The sequence below is a fragment of the Protopterus annectens genome, chromosome 12.part0 (assembly GCF_019279795.1).
Source record: "Protopterus annectens isolate FY-2018-M chromosome 12.part0, PAN1.0, whole genome shotgun sequence".
Classification (NCBI taxonomy): Eukaryota; Metazoa; Chordata; order Ceratodontiformes; family Protopteridae; genus Protopterus; species Protopterus annectens.
Genome location: NC_056746.1, coordinates 186,322,402 through 186,345,040, shown reverse-complemented (window position 1 = coordinate 186,345,040; position 22,639 = coordinate 186,322,402). Strand labels below are relative to the sequence as shown.

At 36.3% G+C, this 22,639-nt stretch overlaps 1 protein-coding gene across 1 annotated transcript in view; it reads right to left on the bottom strand.

Moving 5' to 3' along the window:
• Nucleotides 1-22,304, bottom strand: part of IGFALS (insulin like growth factor binding protein acid labile subunit) — a 150,137-nt gene extending 127,833 nt beyond the window's left edge. The window contains exon 1 of the mRNA XM_044089217.1: nucleotides 22,084-22,304. Coding sequence (XP_043945152.1) covers nucleotides 22,084-22,099 — 16 coding nt within the window. The 5' untranslated portion in view covers nucleotides 22,100-22,304. The remainder of the gene's footprint in view (nucleotides 1-22,083) is intronic.
• Nucleotides 22,305-22,639: the final 335 nt, after the last annotated feature.

Sequence of the window (22,639 nt, the reverse complement as noted above, 5' to 3'; positions counted from 1 at the left end):
ACAAGAAACATCTTTATTAAATTATCATGTATGGCATAGGCAAGCTTACATTTATATAAATGAAAATAAACCATACCTACACAAGCTCAGTTGCAAACATTATACATTACAAACCATGCTGACACAACTATAGCTGCAAATACTATGCATCATGTATAATATATCCAGTTATTGTCAGTCAACCATTACATAACTCATTCATATCCTGCCTTCTTTTAAACCTTGTTCCTCCTCTGCATGTATTGATCCCACACTTCCCATTTATTCCTATATAATTTGCTCCTACTCTTTTCTATAGATCCCAGTTAAGTTTGTTTTCTCTTTATTGCAATCTTTGCTTCTTCTAGTAAAGTTGGTTTATACTTTGACTTCCATTTCCTAGTAATTGCTTTTTTGGCAGCCATCATTCTTAGACTCACCAATGCCTTACTATGTCTAGGCAATTCCAGTTCTGTATCATAGCTCAAAAAAAATCATCTCCTTAGTTACACCAATTTGCTCACCGTGCATCTCTCATGGAGCAGTCTGCAGGGAATCTTTAAAGTCTCAGAGACAAAAGGCAAACTTGTGAAACCTAAACTGTGTTAGCTGCCAGAAGGAGAAGCCGCAAGTTTGCCTTTTGTCTCTGAGACAAAAGGCAAACTTGTGTAAACTATGTTAGCTGCCAGAAGGAGAAGCCACAAGGTTCTTGAAGAAACTTTTGTTATCCACAAATAGACTAATAAGCATTTTCATTCATGTAACAATAATGAACTTCTTCAGATACAATTGAACACAAACAACAGTTTTTTAAGTAAGGCCCAAGGCAGTCATCTGATCAAAGGATGTTGTCATTAAACCCTCTCATTTACATTTTTTTTAAGTGGTGCAATGCTATTTAAAGTGCCATTCAAACTGTAGAAACACAATAATGTAAAATATGTAGAAATATTAATTCACTAAAACCTTAAAATGTACTGAAAAAAATAAATGAACTTATTAAAACTAATACAACAAAAAAACAGAAGAATAAAGTAAAGTACAAATTTTCATTAAGATGTTAACATATACACAAACCTGTATGGAAATGTTAATAATAGTACTTTAGCTAGACAAAGCTTTATGGATTAAAATACAGCTGATTGAGCAATAGTCATTCAGGTCAGTTGCAAACATTCAAAAATAATTGCCAAAATAATTATTTTTCCTCTAAAACCAATGTCCAGGGACCTCCTCATGCTGATATTGACCTTCTCTATAACCAAGTATTTGAAATGGGGGTCAGGGTACATGTGAACATGTTTTGCTAATGCATTATTCAGATGTATTCTTTTTATATCATATCCATGTTCATAAATCTGGTCCTGTAATCTACGTTCCATTTTGCCTATATAAAAACATGGGCAGGAGTGGCATAATCCTACATATTCAACTCCTTTGAATTCACAGTTGTATCTACCCTTTATCCAATGCTGCTTACCTCAGGTGCTGAAACAGTCATCAGTATTAATATATTTATGATATGGGAATGCCCTCATTTTTTTCATAGTGAGGCTAAGGTTGTTCTTATGTGCATTGATAGTATTACTGTTTGTCATATTCTCTAAGGTAGTATTTATTTGTGGATAATAAAAGTTTCTTCAAGAACCTTGTGGCTTCTCCTTCTGTCAGCTAATGTAGTTTATGTTTCATAAATCTTTAAAGTCTGCCAGTTCATTACACTCCAGAAAATATGTTCCCAGTTAGATCTTTCTTCCCCATCACACTTCTAACATTTTCTATATATCTGAGGAAAAATTCTTTGGAATCTACTTAGAGTATAAAAATTCTTATGTAAACACTTCCAAGCAAAGATCCTAAATCTTCCAGACTTTGTTGCATATTTGGGAGACATACATATAGCCCCCCATTGTTTCTTTGTGAATTGCTTACTCCATCTCTCTTCCCAATCCTTTCTAACCTCTTCTGTTTGATTTTTATAATGCAATATTTTATATACTGCACTAAGTATTCCTTTCTTAATGGCAAATTCTGTTCTAGATTCTACTAAAATCACTACCAGTTCTGGTCTTTCATTTAAGACTCCCCTATTTCTTTCTTTTTGTGTATACTCTGATGTCAATCCTTTATCAGGAAGGCAATCTCTAACCTGCAGTCCAAATAAGTTCTTGGCATCTTCCCATTCTATTACTTCTCTCTCTAGTTATTTGATTCCAATACCTTAGTTCCTTTGCCAGTTTTCTCCAATAAATTCCAGCCCTCTCTCGCCTATTGTCTGTATCCATAATTGCAGTCATCCCTGTTGACAGAATTGCCTTTCTCCATTCCCATTTTGGCATAGTTCTTAGGGTATTTTCTGCTAATTTATGAATATAATATTATGTATGATTATTGTTATTTTCCTTAAAGGTCTGCATCCAAAATCACAGTCTCTCCTTTTTTCTTGAGCTTCCCCCATTTAATCATCATCTGTTTCCACTTTTAATTATAGTCTTCTGCTTGTGCTATGTATAGGAGCCTTAACTGTGTTGCTCTGAAATACCCTTTCAAATCGGGTAATCCCAATCTGCCCTATTCTTTTGTGAGAATAAGCTAATCACATATGATTCTTGCCATCTTTCCCTCTCAGATAAAATCCTTCAGCTCTTTATTAATTGCTATCCACATCTTCTCCTCTGGTTGATAAACATATGCCTGAGCTGTGTATAAGACTGAAAGCACTAAAAACATTTTAATTGCTTGTATCTTACTGTGGATATCCATATAATAGAGCTTCCATTTTCTCAGTTTTTGTATTATCTTTTGTTTAGTCTATTCCCACATGTCCTTAGCCACCATGCCAGAATAATTTTTAATCCATACTCCTAAATACTTTATTTTATCATATCTCCATAAATATGGATATTGCTGAACCAATTCATATGTGGGCACATAATTTACTGCTATTGCCTTTGTTTTAGCTTCATTAATTTTGTATCTTGAAAAGACTTGAAACTGTCTCAATATGGTCCACAGCACTGTAATGCCCCTTTTTGGTTTTGTCAGTTATAAAATAATGTAACCTGCAAACACAGCCAGCTTTTCTTGACTACCATACCACTAATATCCTTGAATTTTTTAGTCCCTTATTTTCTTTGCCATTGGTTCTAAGTATAATGCAAATAACAAAGGGTAGAAAGGATGCCCATGCTTGGTTCCTCTGCTTAAACAGAGATGATAAGAAAAGACTCAACCCACTTTAATTTTTGCCTCCAATCCCCTCACATATCCTCCTAATCAACCTTAGAATTTTATCAGGGAATGCAAATGCTTCCATTGCTCTGCTCATAAAGTCCCAGCTAACTCTGTCAAATGCTTTCTCTGCATCAAGACCCACCAACAACAGTGGTGTTTTCTTACATTCTGCTTTCCTCTGATTCATCAGTGTTCAGTGAATTTTGTCAAATGTTTGCTTCCTCTTCACAAAACCACATTTATCCATATCTATCAATTTTGGCATCAAGTTTGCCATTCTTTTAGCTATTATAGACATAAGCACTTTATAATCATGATTTAGTATTGGAATGGGCCTGTATTAAGCTGGTTGTGATGGAGCTTTACCCTCTTTAGGTACTACAGCTACCACTGATTTCTTCCAGGATGTTGGCACGTCTCCTCCTCTTAAAATACTGTTAAACAAAACCTTCCAGATCTTTATCAGTTTTTTTCCCTCATGGCTTTCAAACTCCATTAATGTCTTTTTTCCTCTTCTATTACTGTTGGAGCTCCTCTTGCAATTAATATAAGTACCCCTCTCTTCCTTTGTCATAGGTATTCCAGTGAATAACCATTCTGAAAACCTTTCTTTATCAAATTCACATGATCAGTTCTTTCCAAGTGTGTTTCCTGTAGCATAGCTATTTGTACTCTACATTTTTAATATAGTTCACTACTCTTTCTTTTTTGTGTTTCTCTGTGAGACCATTAATGTTTAAAGACATAATAGAAATCATTATATTCTTGATAAATTATTATTCCCACCTTTTATGTATAACAGCTTTTTTGTTAAATATTTAGTTCCAGCTTTTGTGTTACATGCATGTACTATTTCATAGGTTAATCTTTTATACAGTTGTTTCTTGTCATCTCCATTTCAGCCTATGTCACATCTTACAGAACTTTTTGTTTTATTGAAAACCATCAAACAAACAAAAAATACACACACACACCCAATACCCTGTTAAGACCTATTCACTTAATAATAACCCACAAAACTATGTACATTTTCAAATATTGAAGTTTTACACTCCTAACTGGAACAAATGTTCCAAACTGACAGCCATACACACAGACTCGAGCTAACCTAAAAGAAAGGTTATCCATGCTAAGACACATGGTACAGCCTGTGATTCTATTAAGTGCTGTCTGGTTTTGTCTTATCTTTATAACTCTCTCAGCTGAGAAAACACTTGAATGTTTTCAGAAAACATTTTCTCCAGCCATTTTTCTTTATCAGATTGTCTGCTAGAGACATGAAATAAAGGCACAAAACTGTTTACTAGACAAAAACCTTATAATATTCAATATTATTTTTCATTTACTTCCTTTCTCTTAAAAACATGTTACTATATTAAGCTAATGACCTTAACCCAGTCATTCCCGTGTGTGAGAATGAGATAAAGTGCACTATTTTTTTTTGTCATGCTCTTTTAACTAGATCTTTTTTTTACATTTCAGTACTTACATTCCTTAAAACTGAACAAGGAGAAAGAAAGAAGAAGGGAGAAAGAAAGAAAAAAAATGATAGCACCTATTTACATTAATATCCCATTACACTTAAAAATAACTGAAAAATTACTTTATAACATGCAAAAAAAATCATGTACTATTTAAATAGTACTATTAAGAAAAAACATTTTCTTACTTACTTTTAACTGTCCCCCTCCTTTTCTCTTTGTCTTGTGTATTTTTCTGAACATTAAAGATATAAAGTAGGCCATATGCTTTAGAGTCCCCTACAAGTTTAACAAAGTGAAAAAAGTCCAATATTTCCATATCTTCTTGTTCTGTCATGTTTCACAAATATAATTATTGCTTTGTAATCCAATATTTGTCAGTTTCCAAGTTACTGATTTTATTCTCCAAATGTTAATGATATGAAGTAGGGCATATGGTTTAGAGTCCCCTACAAGTTTAACAAAGTCCAACATTTCCAGATTTTCTTGTTCTATTCGTGTTCATCTCAATCTTCCAAACCCTGTATCTGCTTCATTTTCAACATACTGTTGATTCTTCTAGTCAACTCTTGTGCTTTTTTCCCTCTCTCAAGTATTTTCCAGTGAAACTCTGGAAAAGGTTTCACTGACACAGTCTCTCTGTGGTCTTTATTACCAGAAGAACAAGAAGCAGAATCTTATAAGGTTGAGTAAGATGATATATGAGGGATCAGAGGGGAAATTTAAAGTGGGTGGGATCCTCTCCTATAATTTCTGCTAGAGCAAAGGAACCAGGCAGGGGTGTCCTCTTTCCCCTTTGTTATTTCCATTATATTTGGTACCACTGGCAAAGAAAATGAGGGACTCAGAAATTCATTGATATAATTGGTATGGTAGTCAAGAAAAGCTGGCTCTATTTGCAGATGATATTACTTTACACCTGATAGAACCAGAAAAGGACATTACAGTATTGTGGAACATTTTGAGATAGTTTCAACATTTTTTCTGGATACAAAATTAATGAAGTTAAAACAAAGGCAATAGCAGTAAATTATGTACCCACACACAAATTGGTTAAGCAATATCCATATTTATGGGGACATCATAAAATGAAGTATTTAGGAGTATGGATTAAAATGATTCTGGTGTGGAAGCTAAGAATATGTAGGAAGAGACAATAGAAAGGATAATACAAAAACTGAGAAAATTAAAGCTTTCTTATATGGATATGGATAGTAAGATACAAGTGGTCAAAATGTGTTTAGTCCCTTCAGTCTTATACACAGGTCAGGCATATTTTATCAACAGAGGAGAAGCTGTGGATAGCAATTAATAAAGAGCTGAAGTACTTTATCTCGGAGGGGAAAATGGCAAGAGTCAAGTGGGATAAGCTGATTCTTCCAGTAGAACAGGGCAGATTGGGATTATTCAATTTGAAGGGGTATTTCAGAGATACACAGTTAAGGCACCAATACAGAGTGCAAGCAGAAAACTATAATTCAAAGTGGAAAGGGATGATATTGAAACAAGGAGACTAGGATTTTGGACACAGGCCTTTAAGAAGAATAACAATCATGCAGAATATTATATCCATAAAGTAGCAGTAAGTAGTCTAAGAACCAAGCCTACATGGGAATGGAGAAAGGAGATTCTGCCAATAGGGATGCCTGCAATTAGGGATACAGGCAATAAGTATGAGGGGTCAGAATTTACTGGAGAAAACTGGAAAATGAACCAAGGTATTGGGAGCAAATAACTAGGGAGGGAAAGATTATAGAATGGGAAGACTCCCAAGAATTTATTTGGACTGCAGGTTAGAGATCATCTTCCCTATCAAGGATTGATATTGGAGTACAGGCAAAGAGAAAGAAACATGGGGTCCTAAATGAAAGACCAGCACTGGTAGAGTTTTTAGTAGAATTAAAAAGGAATAATTAGTAGAGCATATAAAATATTGCATGATAACTATAAGAATCAATCAGAGGAGGTTAGAAAGATTTGGGAAGAGAGATTGGATAACCAAGTCACAAAGAAACAATGGGAGGATATATGTATGTCTACCAAGTATGCAACAAAATCTAGAAGATTTAGGATTTTTGCTTGGAAATGTTTACATAGATATTTTTATATCCCATGTTGACTCCAGAGAAATTTATCTCAGACAGCAAATGTTGGAGGTGTGATGGGGAAGAAAGAGGTACTTAGGAACTTATTTTCTGGGAGTGTGGTGGGTTGGTGGATTTTAAGGATTCCTTGCGGGATGCACTATCAGAGATCTTGGGTGGGTGGATTGGTGTGACGAGGGAGATGACTTTTCTGAGCTACAGTACAGAATCAAAATTGCCTAGGCATGGTAAGGCCTTGCCCTGTCTAATTATTGTGGCTGTCAAAAAAGCAATTACTAGAAAAAGGAAATCAAAATCTAAACCAACTACATTAGAAATACTGAATGTAGTAACAGAGATAAAACAACTGGAACTGAGAACTTTAGAAAAGGGTTGGACCAAACTACATAGGAAAAATGGGAATTATGGGAACAATTCATACAGGGGAAGAATGAGGTTTAAGAGAAGGCATGACTTAAATGAGCTATGTAATGTTTGACTGAAAATAATTGGGTAGTTTATAAGTGATGTATAATGTTTGCAACTGGGATTGTGTCAGTATGGTTTGTGATGTAAAATGCTTGCAGCTAGGATTGTGTCAGTGTGGTTTGTTTTCATTTATATAAATGTATGATTGCTTACGTCGGAAGTGATGGTTTTAATAAAGGAATTGAATAATTTATATAATGTTGATTAGGTTATATGATGTATAGCAATATATGTGAAGTATAATGTTTGTTAATGTTAATTTGTTAGTACAGTTTGATTTCTTTTGTTGTTGTTGTTTGTCTTTCGGCTTTTTCCCAGTAAGGGGTTGCTACAGCGGGACTCCAGTTCGCTAATGACTGGCAGTAGATTTTTTACAAAATGCCGAGGTGCCAGCTCGACTCCCAACCTTCAACAAAGGCACGCCCATTTATGCATGCATGTCTTTCAAATGCTACCCAACCGCGGGGAGGACATGCAGACTCCACACAGAAGGCACTCCCAAGCCCATATAAATGTAAAATTGCCTATGTCACAAGTGACAATTCAATAACGGTGTGTTTAGAAAAAAGAAATGGAATCTCCTTCTGTTTCACAGCTTACTTTTTGTTGGACAAGCATTTGTATTTCTTCCTTTGCATGTACTTCATCAAAAATGATTTTGTTCCTCCAGGGAAAAAATATTTTGAAGATAGCTGGGCTCAGCAGTTTGAATCGCATGCCTGCTTCTTGACATTCCCTGAATAATGGAATAAATTTACTCCTCTTTTGCCTGGTGAGTAGTCATTATCCACAAACACACTGCTGTCTCCAACTTTTAGCACTTTGTCCTTCTGCCACAGTTTTGTCAGAATCAATTAATTCTTCATTCTGGTAGGATTGCTTCTTTACTATTAAAGATCTAGGTTGTTTTCTCATACCCAGGTTTGGAGCATACACATGATGTACCTTTCAGTTAACAATTCCTGTTGTGGAATACCAGTCCAGTTGCTTATTTGTGCTTTCATAAAATTAATAGAGTCTGTTCCTTCCATCTTCTCGAGTACAGCAGAAAATCTAAGGTTTTACCTACTTGCTCTAGCCTCTAATTCAGTTATTTTTTGAAACATCTCTTCTTCTGCAGTCTCATATTCAGCCAGCCTTTTCTTCATTCCAGCCTCTGAGTTTTGCAGTTTTATCACCTTATCTGAATATATATTTAAGGCTTATTCTATTTTTATTTCCAGCCCTTTATTGTTTGAGTTGATATACTCCATCAGTGTTTCATTTATTTTAGTCGGGTCTGTTTGCAGTTGCCTTACACTTTCCTGTAGGTTACTATAAGTCATGTCTAGAGCTTACACTGCTTTTTGCTGAACAGCTACTGTACTTTTCCCAGTCAGTGTTTTTTATCACTGTTTGTAGCTGATTTTCCTTCAGGTTCTCTGCATTTCTTTTTTTCCAGCATCCAGGCAGTGCACTTACTAGTCAGTTACGGAATTTTACCCAGGAATCTAGGTCCACTGGCTTTCTCTGCTAAGTTTCTGTTTTTAGACTGGGAGAGAGAGAATTAATCTGTTACTCAGTGTGCAGCCATCTTGGAAGTCCCTGTCTTGGAACATTTTTGAGACAGTTTCAAGTCTTTTTGCCATATAAAAATTAATGAAGATAAAACAAAGGCTATAGCCATACATTTTTTACCTATATATGAATTGGTTCAGCAATACCCATATTTATGGGGACATGATAAGATAAAGTATTTAACAGTATGGATTAAAAAGGCTTCTGTTATGGCAGCTAAGGATATGTAAGAAGAGACTAAACAAAAGAAAATACAAAACTGAGAAACTGGAAAGTCTTATTTATGGATATGGATAGTAAGATACAAGCAGTGAAAATGTTTTTAATCCCTTTAGTCTTGTATAGAGGTCAGGCATAACCCAAGGAGAAGTTATGGACAATGATTAATAAAGAATTGAAGGAATTCATCTGGGAAGGAACTAGGGCAAGAGTTAAGTGAGATAAGTTGAGCCTTCCAATAGAACAGGGTGGTTTAGGTTTACCTGATTTGAATGGATATTTTACAGCAACACAGTTAAGGCTCATATACATAACACAAGTAGAAGGTTATAATTCAAAGTGGAAAGGGATGATGATGATGAAGCATGGCGGGAGTTCAAGGAATAGAGAGGGAGTGGGATTTTTGGATGTAGATCCTTAAGATGAATAATAACCATACAGAATATTATATTTATAAAGTAGCAGAAAGTATTCATAAGAACTAAGCCAATATAAGAATAGAGAAAGGAGATTTTGCCAATAGGTACGAAGGCAAGTAGGGGTACAGAAAATAGGGAAGAGGGGTCTGGAATTTGCTGGATATACCTGGCAAAACAGCCAAAATATTAGGAACAAATAACTCAAGCAGGAAAGGAAACAGTGTGGGATGAGGCCAAGAAGACGTTAGGACTGCAGGCTAGAGACTGTCTTCCCTACCAGGGCATCATCTCAGAGTACAGGAAAACAGAAAGAGACAGGAGAATTTTAAGTGAAAGACATGCTCTGGCAGAGTTTTTGATGAATCTAGAACAGATGTAGCTGCTAAAAAAGGGATAATTAGCAGGGGGGTATAAATATTGCATGATAACTCTAAGAATTAGTTTGAGTAAGTTAGAAAACATTGGGAAGAGAGACTGGAAAATTAATTTACAAGGAAACAATGGGAAGACACACGTATAGGCTCCCAAGTATGCAACCAAGTCCAGAAGGTTTAGGATCTTTGCTTGTAAGTGTTTGTATAGGTATTTTTGTACCCCAAGAAGACTTCAAAGAATTTTACCTGAGGTAGATAACAAATATAGGAGGAGTGATGAAGAAGAAATAGATAACTTGTAACATATGTTTTGGGAGTGTAATGAGTTGGCAGATTTAAAAATTCCCTACAGAGTACTTAGTCAAAAATATTGGGTGAGCAAATGCCTGAAAGTAAGGAAATTATTCTTTTGAGCTGGGATACAGGATCTGTATTGCCCAGACATAGTAAAGACTTATTAAGTTTAACTCTGTTGGCCACCAGCAAAGTGATTACTAGAAAATGGAAATCAAAGTTTATACAACTGTATTTGAGGTACTAAATATTATAAAACAGATAAAAAATGGAAGAGGGATTGTTAAAAAGAGAAGGAGTGAATTAAATAGAAGTAAAAGGAAATAGTGGACAATACATGCATAATAAGGTTCAGGAGGAGGAGGAGTGAAGTTTAAGGGAAGGCAGGAATTCAGCATTTTTTTTTAAATGTTGGACTGATGATAGTAGCAAAGAAAGTATATGTGATGTTTATTGTACTTAAATGAAAAATGTGAAAATGGTTTGTTTTCTTTTCTGTTAATGGACGTTTGCCTAAGTCTTAACTGATAATTTAATAAAGGTGTTAAAAAAGAATGGGGCAGCATGAAAGAAGCAATACAGTGTAAAACCTTAAACACTCAGCAATGAACCACAATCCAAAAAGCCACACTCGGAAAATAAATTTTAGTGCTTTCATCCACTTTTTAATACTGTGAACTTCATCAATAACATCACATATGACCCTACCCCTTCCTTTTATAGTGAATTGCCTTAAACAGGAAATGACATCCTAAAATGCCAATTGATACTAATAATGCATAAAAAGTGTATTATACCTTATAAAATAATACACACACACACACACACACATATATATATATATATATATATATATATATATATATATATATATATATATATATATATAAACATTAATAAGATAACTTCAGTTATACATTTCCAACTTATAAAATTTATCTATATGTTAAAAAACATTTTAAATTTATAACTTCATTTAAGTCAGGTGCTGTGTCTGCACCCAGCAATAATTGCCAAAATGCTTCCTTGCATTCTAACACATTATTTAAATCACCAGCAAATAAAGCCTTGTCCACATTGTCTAATACAAAAAATTCAAACTTTTTGAATTCTTGACATAAAAGTGCATGCCTAGCTAATGAATTAGTCTTGTCTTTTTTCTTTATAGCCAGAATGTGTTCATATATTCTGCGTTTTAAACTTCTCTTTGTTTTGCCAATATAATAACTTTTACATGATGTACAAGTGGCTGTGTAAGCTACATAATCACTATTACAGTTATAGTAATTTTTAGCCCAAAAAGTTTCTTTTGAGTGACCTATGGTGACAAAGGATGAATTACTTATGAACCTACGTTGTTTGCAATTTGTGCAACTGTAAGTGCCCTTTTTATTAGTAAATGTACGACTATTACTAGTGATCTTCTCCTTTCCAGATTCTAACATGTACTTAATGTTAGTTATTTTTTTTTTTTTGTAAGTGAATCTTGGTGCCATTCCTCATGCCTTGTTTCCAACAATTATTCTCCAGTTGTACTCTATTATGTATTTGATGTGCCACATTTCACTAACAAATACATAATAGAGAACAACTGGAGAATAATTCTTGGAAACAAGGAGTTAGTGGCCACATTAGGATGGAGAGTGCTCATGGATTAATATAGGGTATCTGTTCCCAAAGCTCCTGTATGCATCATGAAAGGATAATGAAAGCCTGAAGGAGACAATAAAGATGTGGGGTAGGAGAAGTCAAACAAAATCAAGATATATATATATATATATATATATATATATATATATATATATATATATATATATGTGTGTGTGTGTGTGTGTGTGTGTGTATAAAGGTTGCACTGTTCAATGTTAGAAGCCTAAATAAGTAATTATTCTGTTTTTAGGCCTTCCTGACCCTCAGAAATGTAGATATCTACATAGTTACTGAGCTGTGGTTTCGACGTAGTGACAGCAACCCTGCAGTGTTAGGTTTCAGTGCGTACCATTCTTTCAGACCCACCACTGAAAAGTAGCATGCTGCTGGGGAGCTTTCCAAATTCCTAAGAAGCCAAATCACATCTAGACTCATTAGGCAGGAAAATAAATTTAAACTCCCCCATATCCTAACTGTTGTCACTAAAAATCTGTAACACATCATAGCCAACTACTGTGATCCCTGCATGTCACCTGCAACCCATAAGGCATATCTAAACAAACTGGAACACCTCCCATTGAATGCAACTCTGTTCTCCTGAGTAATTTCAGCTTGCCTTCTATTAACTGTGAAACCTACACTACCAAATATAAGTATGCACAATGCTTACTAGATTTCATAAATGCAAGCTCCTTACACCAGCTAGTTGATCTCCCAACTAGGAGATCAAAGGTAATGGATATAGACCCTACTAGTATAACTTCACCATCCTGTATACCTGTAGTTGCTCCGTCATTGCTCACATCAGACCACTGTTCAGTAATATTCACTATGAGGACAAAACCTGACATACCATTAAACTATTCTGTCTTCAGAGGCTATTCTAAGGCAAATCTATTACAGGTAACAGATGATGTGATAAAATTTAAGCATCTCTTCCCCTCCATGACTCCAAACTCACACACTGCTATATTCACAGACAGTTCATAAACTCACCTAAAGTATGCATTGAGGTATTGGTCCATCTCAAACACAAATACTGTGCCAAGTTCAGGAATAAATTTCTATGGTAGAATCCTATTATAAACAAACTATACAATAAGAGGAAGAAACTTACTGTCCATAAGAATACACTTAATACCCTGTCCTCTAAAAGTGAACTCGGAAAGGTTAACAAAGAACTCAGAAGCAAAATCAAATACTTCAAGGCTAAGTATGAAATGAAAATTGTCACCTATGTTAAGGAAAACCACAAAACAATTTTGAACTATGTCAGAAACCTTAGTAGCAATACTCAGCAATGCCATAACTTTCCCAAACATGTTAGCATGTCCAATGAAACCACTTTGGAGCAAATCTTGAGGGCTTTGTGCAGATAATGTACCAGGCTGCCTTCTTGTCAGAACCAAGCCCAGCCTAATAGACTAGCCACTGAACCTATTCAATCTCAGTCTCTCCACTGGATTCATGCCGGAGGTGTGAAAAACTGCTGTAGTCAACCTGCTCCACTAGGGAAGACCCACCACTGACCCTAGAAAATACAGACCTATAAGTTTCACCAGCCTTATCTGCAGAGCAATGAAGTACATCATTATGGAACTTATTAACAAGGACATTAGCAGTTTACAATCCTTTGACTCAGACCTGCTGAGATTCTGTAAGGGCACAACCTTCCTCCTAAACTTGTTGAACGTCTTTGAACACATCAGTGATGCACTGGGGTAAAAGCAAATTGGTTCACACTGTTTACCTTGACCAGGCCAAAGCCTTTACTACCATCCCGCATTCTGACATTATTGACCAGCTAATCAAACTAAATGTAAACACCTGTGTTATCTGAAGAGACAGCCAACTGCCTTACTGACAGAAGCCAATTTATTAGTTTAGAGAGCATGTTATCATTGAAAAGGATCATAACTAGTCGTGTGCCTTAGGGATTGGTCCTTGAGCCATTTATTTTGCATTTACATCTCTGATGTCATGGCAAATGTCTAGGACCTTTGTCTGATGAAGTCTGTGGATGACTGCAAACTTTGGCAGCTGTCATAAACTCTCCAGCTGACTTCTAGATTATCCAGAAGGGCCTAACACATACAAACAAGTGGTAACAGGACCACAGCCTTAAGCTAAATGCTGAGAAATGCAGTACTGTATACTTCGGTAAATATGGTCATACATGAACCTAACACATAGATGACAGTCTTTTGAAAAATGACATGGTTATTAGGGACCTGGACACATTCATTAACAATGATTTATACTTTGATTGCCATGGAGCCACTATTGTTAGGAATTCCTTTCATCTAACCAGACTGATTACCAAGGTTCTATCTTCTAGGTCAAGGGAAGTTAACATTCTTCTCTACTCCACCCTCATCAGACCCATAATAGAACGTAATACCCCTTTCAGTATGTACTGGTCTAAGTATATGATACTACTTGAAAATATGCTGTATTTCTTCACTAAGAGAATCAAGGACATGTTTTCCTTATGCTAATTGTATAAAAATATTACTCTGCTAAGAAAATCAAGGTTATGTCTTCCTTGTGCACACCGACCACATTAAAGCACTTTCTTCTCTGTTTCCTTTAGACTCTTTAGGGTGGACCACTGCCTCACTACAAAGCCTCAAATGATTCAGCTCTAAACAAACTACACATTCTCAAAAAAAAAACCAGCACTGTAAACATCTGCTCAAAGGAACTACATTTCCACTGCAGCTTGAAGAGGATCTAGTGGCAAGATAGATATTTCTGTCAAAGAATTCCTCTTTCATAGAATAGTCTTCCTTTAGATGTAAAGCAAAATAGCGCCCTGACCCTCTTTATAGCACAACCAGAACAAAAAGATGAGTAACCATAAATTTACCCTGTCTGGCCCCACAAATGAAATAAGGTGGTAGTTATTAATTTTGTAGGGTACTGATGAAATACAAATGACATCCTGATCCACAGCCCAGTATGAGCCCATGAACAGTATGTAAGTGTAAACAACATCAAAGACTAAATAATTAAATGCAGGCAATGGCAAAATGATGAGTACACACTTACAGTTACTAAACAATATATAACTGTAAACAAAGCCACTGAATATAGAATTAAATGCAGAAGCCATCAACAGTAGCTGCTATTTATAACATATGCAAAGTGCACCATCATAATTCATAAAAAAAACAAACTCATTTTATAATTTCCCAATGATACTCATTGTATGACCACTCTGAGAATTGTGATTAATAACATGTATCCTTAAAATATTTACATTTGTTTAATTATTTATTTAAGTTTGTTTACCAGAGAAGTACACTATCGCAGTGGTGCAGTGGTAGCATTGTTGCCTCACAGCAAGAGGTTCTCCCGTTCGATTCTCGGCTGGAGTGCGGGGAGTGCCTTCTATGTGGAGTCTGCATGTCCTCCCCGCAGTTGGGTGGCCATTCGAAAGATATGCGTAAATGGGCGTGCCCTCGTTGAAGGTTGAACAACAAGCTGGCACCTCGGCGTTCATCAAAATCTACTGCCAATCATTAGTGGACCGGAGTTCCGCTGTGGTGACCCCAACCAGGAAAAGCCAAAAGACAACAACACCAGAGAAGTACACTGACCACAATAGACCATTTGCGTGCACAGTCTGGATGAAGAAATTCACAAAAAAGCAAACAGAACTGATTCTTAAACATGAAGTAATCACAGAAGGTACAAAGTCCAGCAGAAAATTGAAGCAACATATACAGGGAACACACCTTCAGCGATAATTACCTTAAATTTGACAGTTGTCATCATTTTAAAATGAAAAAAAGGTTTAGTCAAGGGACAATTCATCAGTTTGTCCAGGCTGATTTCTTGTGATGTTTTATTCCAAACTGAATATGAAAAACTAGTTAATATGGTTCTCAAAAGTGGCTATCCAAGGAAACTAGTAATGGATATTAAAAATGAAATTTATGATATCTTACTGGGGGTATGACTGACTAGGTCAACCAACATGGTGGATCACACACACATCAAAAATTAGGAATCTAAGCCTTTTGTGAGAGCTTTAGTCATAGAATATAATTTTGAAAGTTCAAAGGTTAAGTACATTGTTAAAATAAATTGGATCATTTTTAGGGCTAATGAACACATCTTAAAAATTGCCCTTGTTTTTTTTTTTTTTTTCAATGTTCAGAATGTAAAAGCAATTTCAGAGCACAAAAAGATGGATTACTAGGAACTAAAGAAACAAAGGGTCCTGCAAATACAGATTATGTAAACAATTTCCCGATATTTTCACAGAAGAAAAGTGGAGATCCCACAGTATTGAGGGTGTTGTGGTTAAACCACAAGTAGTAAACTTCCAAACTAAAGGGGTTCTTTAGTTATCAGTTTGTTGCACGTTATAGTTTTTATGTGGGCAAAACAGAACAGACATTGAGAAGAATATATGAACATAATTACAGTATTATTTAACTTGTAAAGGATTCAACTAATTTGCATTCTGTATTTTAGAAAATGCCCCAATTGAAGTAAGAGGTGGAGCTTGGGAGAACAAATTTGAATATAAGGAATTCCTTTAGCAGTTTAGACTAAACATTTTTGAGCCTCTTGTTTAAATGAAAATAGAACAATACTCCCAGTACTAAAGATGATGGCAGCCAAATTATGAATGTTTTTAAAAATGTAAATATAGGAAACATGAGATGTGTTTGGCACATATTGTGATATGATTTTGTATGTCTTTGATTTATGGCAGCAGTATTAATACTGATGAAGATACTTAAACATTTTTTTCAGTACTTGCCAGATGTGTTCTTGTGAAACATTTTGATTGCACACAGAATTTTAGGCGGTAATGAAATTATACTTTTTTCTTATGGAGATAATGTGGAGTGTCTCTTTAAGTGGGTGGAATCCTCCTTTTTGAGGAAGTTATATAACTGATTGATTGCAATGAAGGAAGCAGTTCTGAGGAAGTGCATTAGTTTGTAACACAAAAGCACTTAACTGCTATCTTTGAATGGAGGTGTTTTATTCTTATCATTTTTTTTACTTCTGGAAGGAATACAGGGAGATCGATATCAGGGTGCTGGAGGAACTCCAGACAAGAAGCCACTAGAAAGGTGACTAGGATGTTTTGAAGATGCTATGAGACATTAGAGGTTCATGTTGGAGGACATGGTATGGGTCTACATGATTATGTCAGGGAGATGTAAAGAGCTCTTCCTTAACAGGAGGAATGAGTGAAGAGCAGGACAGGCAGAAAATTACATGGGCTAACTACTTTATGGATATCTGAAAGTATTTTTTTATGGAGAAAACTATGTACCCATGGATTAGACTACCAAAATGGGAGTGGGAGGGTTAAGAGAGAATCAGTAGTGGCCTTGGACAAATTAAATAAAGGATCAGGAGAAATTTGAGACAGATAGTGAGTTAGAAGGTTAAATATACTTTACAGAAAGAATGCAGAGGCACTGCTTGCCTGCCTTGGTCTCTCTCTATATATGAGTTCTCTATAATGATACTTTTGGAGCTCACTAGGATTGTATTTAAATCTGTGGTCCATCCTTGGGACCATGTCCTTGTAGAGAAGTACCACATACTGTAAATAGTTAACTCATTTTATTATGTCATACCTGATCGCTTTAAACTTGTATAAAATTCATATTCTACAGATACTGCCAGCTACTTAGTGTAGTATTCACTTGAAGGCAACCGAAATTTGTTGCAATCCATTCTTGCCTGAAATGGATCATCTTGGCAAAGGACTCGAACCTACAGGAACAACAGTAGTATGTGCGATGTAACAATATAAACTGTACTTATATCAGTGTGTATATATAGTGTTAGTAGCACAACAGGTAGCACACTCACCTTTGGTGCAAAAGGTTGTGGTTTCTATTCCCACATCTGGTAGATCGGGGGGCTGCACTCCTGAGTGTGTCATTTTTTGGATGAGATGTTAAGCTGAGGCCACATCTGCTCAAGCTGCTGGTAACTCAGATGAATGTAAAAGATCCTGTGGCACCTGTTGAAGAGAGTAGTGGAAGCTCCCCGATGCCCAGGACAAATTTCACATAGTATAAATTACTACTTTGGGTCCCCTGAAAAATGGCTACTAGCCTAATGGGAGTAACTCAGTCAACAAAAGATAATTATATATATATATATATATATATATATATATATATATATATATATATATATATATGTACTATACTTAGAAGCTTGTACTTGGATGACCTGGTACATTTACTGGTGTAAGGGAGCCTGATAGGGTAGAAGGTCACCAGTAAGTTGTACAATCTCATATGTACACCTGTCTTGTGTTACTTGACAAAATGTTCACTACGGTGACATAATGTAACACCTTATCAGATAATGCTTGAAGTACTATTTTTCTTCATGATAAAAAATCACTTCTTAGACTCATGTAAAGAGGTGTGGAAAATTTAGCATTTCTTAATTCTAATGTTGCATTTTTAAACACTTCCATGCTCAAGAACATTGAATCATAAAATATTTATTGATTTTGTCATTACCAGAGTTATCCAATTTAGTGCATATTAATATAGAAGTAAAGAGAAACCTCAGCCTATATTGACACTGAGAAACTAACTCTGGATAGGGTACCTTTCTGTCGCAGAGTGCATGAGCACACATGCACAGGCACGCAAGTACACACACACACACACACACACACACACACACACACACACACACACACACACACACACACACTTATTTGCAGGCAATTTGAAGGCACAACAGTTAACCTGTGGTGTGTCTTTTGGATGTAGGTGGTGACCAGAGTACTCAGTGAAAACCTACATGGTACAGGGAGGATATGTAGATTCAGCACAGAAGGCAAACACAGCTGAGAATCAAAATGGAGAATCTGGCAGAAAACATCCTTTCTATGTGCTTCTATAGCAATATGCAGCACTGTTGTACTTCAGGTCTGTCTCCATGGTGTGGAAGGATGGAGCCTTTACTGTGACCCAGGTGACTGGGGGTTCAATTAGCAGCCCCAGCACTGGAAAAACCAGGTCAGGAGGGAGAGGAGTGAAGAGGAATGACCAACTCACCTCTCCCAGGGAGGCAGGATGAGTGCAGGTGCTTGAAAAGTATATGGAGTGTTGCAGTTTCTCTGGTGGAGACTAGAAAAAACATTAGCTGTCCTCAAGGATGAGAGAACAGGGTTGTCTGCTGGTTAACACCCCTTGTGGTAGTGAGGAGGAATACGCACTGTCAGCCCATTGCATGATGCCTTCCCTTGTGAACCAAGTATACATAAGAGATATAGGACACAGAAAAAAAAGTTGAACCAGCCCTGGTGGCTACTTAAATGATTGGCCCTCTAAGTTGATCCTCACCCTGGTAATGGGTAACAGATTGGTTGATTGACTGTGAGGGGGCTGATGTTTTGCAGACCACAAGGGTAAAAACAAATGGGGGGGATCACAGTAATCTACTTCAGTTGAGTGAAGCACATAGTGACAGGCTAAGTACTTGGAGAATCCAGGAAATTACATTATTGCAGAAGAATATTCAGCATTGGAATGCTTCATTGCTTGTATGGCATTGTGCATCTTATAAGCAAGTGAAATTACAATAGAAATTTCTCTAAAACAGTTTCTGCTTTTATTCAATATGAATAAAGAAATGGTGCAGCACACTAACGCATCTGTTATAGTTGCTGCTTTACACTCAGTGAAAACCCAAGTGGAAAAACAAAACAGAGTACCAAGCACTCCAGTTTGCTTCTGCATCCCAGTAACATGCTATAAATGAACAACAGAGCCTCCAGATTACCTATAGGTGTGTGTATGTGTGTGTGTGTGTGTGTGTGTGTGTGTGTGTGTGTGTGTGCACATGTACCATATGTAAGTGTGTATGCACAATCCTGAATTAGAAAAATGCAAGAATGAAATAATATAGAAATGTAATCAGAAGAACTAGGCAAATGCCTCTCTGCAATGTAGTGCTTGCTTCTCCATTTCCTGTAGGTCCATATGTGTGTCTGTGTGCATATGCATGTGTGCTTGTGTATGTCTGCACGCATGTACCATACATAAATGTATATGCACAACCCTGAATTGGATAATGCAGAAATGTAAGCACAAAAACTAGGTAAATGCCTTGCAGTAATATAGTGTTTATTTCTCTATTTCCTGTAGGTGCGCATGCGCTCGTGAGTGTAGTGTGTGTGTGTGTGTGTGTGTGTGTGTGTGTGTGTGTGTGTGTGTGTGGTGTATGTGCGTGCATGTACCATACATAAGTGTGTATGCATAACCCCAAACTGGATAATGTAGTTATCAGAGAATGAAATAATGTGGAAATGTAAGCACAAAAACTAGATAATGCCTTGCTGCAATGTAGTGTTTATTCCTCCATTTCCTGTCTTGGTGTAAGAATCTTACTTTATGCTGCACCCACACCTGTTTGTATTTTATGGTCATAATCCTAGCTGTTAGTTCATTATCATGGTATGCAGTGTTTTTTCCCTTCTATTTGCAGCAAAGGAAATGTAATCAGAAGCTACTGATTGCTCTGTGAAAACTAACACAGCAGGTCTGCTCCTAGAGTAACGCAACTTTTTTTTCTGCTAGATTTACTTTCTTGTATCTTTGTTTCATTTGTTGCTGCATAAGTTCTTCCAACATAATTGATGAGTGTCTTGCCGATATTGAGAGGTCATGGATTTAGGATTGTACAACTGTAGTATGATTGGGATAGTTTTGAGAAACTGAAATGTCTGTGCTGCACACTTGGATTGTTAGAGCGTGAAACCATTTAGTACTTGAGCTGTTTAGATCACATTTACATAATGTTTTTGACCACGTATTTGACTTTTTGAAATGGCTGCGGCTGGCAGTAAGAAGTATCACTAGGGGAATATAAAGCTAAATCGGGGAATTATAGCGTACAGTGGGATGTTTATTAATATCCTGTAAGTATCTCTCAAAACACATTTTAGTCACTGTGCTGCCACATAATGTATTGGTCAGGCTAACACATCAGACCCTAGAAGTGATTGTGCTGTTTTGTTCTGCAAACTAAGCAAGACACTTGTGTGTAATCCCAAGATAACTGTCGTCAGTCCACATGAACAGGATGGCTATTTTAGGCTATATATATATATATATATATATATATATATATATATATATATATATATATATATATTTATATATAAAGATGGTTTGTCGTAGTGTGTGCACAATTTTTGCATTCCTGTGTAAAAGTGAAAAGATTGTTTAGCATCATAAGTAAACTTTAGCATTGTGGCACTGAAATAGAGCACATTTTCTGAACTGCTGTGAATCCCTGTGGTCAGTGGACTTAATATATTCGGCTGGCAGTTGCTACTTAGTTATTATGGTGATGCAACTGTTCTCATTTGTGCATTAGGCTAGTTACTTTGCTATAATTCATCTGTGCTATTTTTAATGACCTGCCCTGTCCTTATTGTGCTGCTGATGAAACATTCTGTCCCTCAACAGAGTAGCTCTAATATGGAGACTGTGTTTCGCAATTCATGTACCCATTCACACAACAGCATGACAGACAGCACCATGACAGACGTATGATTGGGGGGAGGGGGCAAGAAGAAAAAAGTATGAAAAAGCATTTTTAAAAGATAGGTATCTTAGCCCGTTAATCCAGAAAACCATTACTCTGCTGTAAGAGGTAGTTCCAGTTATAGATTATAGATCTGGGAAGCATGCTATGATTTATTTGACTTTGAAAATAAAAGGTATTACAACATACTGTTAATATAAGTTGTTAACAATAAATTACTTCACTGCTGCTGGGCTCCATATTTAACCTGAGCAGCAAAAGGTTCTCAGCTTAACTTTATACCATCTTTCCTCAGACATCCTGTGCAGGTCTGCTTGTATTCTTAAAGGCATTTAGCAGAGATATCATTAAAATACATTGTTTTATAAAATTCAGTTTTAAGTAACAGCTGTACACAGCTCTTTGCAGCAGACTTTCATTAGTGCCTGTACTATTTTGCTGAAACAAGTGGCACAGTCTTACGGCAGGCAGGCAGAGTCATTATTTTTTTTATCTGCTGGCACAAGTAGGGCATTTCAGTAATGGATAACTATCCATTTTTCACAATGTGCCACTGAGTAACAGGGCTACCACCCATAAAACAGCTAACACTACATCCACCAACATCATTACCATTATACTCTAAATAACAAGTTAACATTCACATACGTATCTTTACCTCTGTTTTTGAAAAAAGTGACTTATGAAGACATAGACTTCCTTGTTTGCTAACAGTTAATGCTGCAATAGAAATTATTCTTACCTGAGGACTTCAGCATTTCTGGGGAGATTTGGAATTGTAGATTTTTATTGCAACACTGGAAGTCTGCGTCACAGAAAATAAGTACAGCTGTCTGCAGCACATCCGAGTCAGTCTGCAGAAATGTCCCACCCTGCCCTCTCCCCACCACAGTCTCGTTGTCTGGTGTCACAGTTAACTGTTTATTACCTTAGAACTACATCCTAATACAATCAAGCTTGGTTCCAGATGCTTTACTTCTGAGCTCGCCATAGCACTGGCCTTCTACCAAACAATCTCAGCAGAACAAACAGGAACAGCAAATAATGCACTGTGTGACTGGCCTTGTGGACTCTACGCTTTATTGACTGCTTTAGCACCTTGGCCAAGTTCCCCCCACCATCTTCATCCACATTTTACACAGTATATGTATGTAGACTGACAAAAATAGCTCTATTGTGCAACAGTTTAGAGTTATTAAAAATCAAGGAATGTCTAGATATGTGTTTATAAGAATGTGAAAGTAAGGCCCCGCTACAAGGGAAAACAAAATAATGTTTGCCAAGTACCTTTTAAGTTA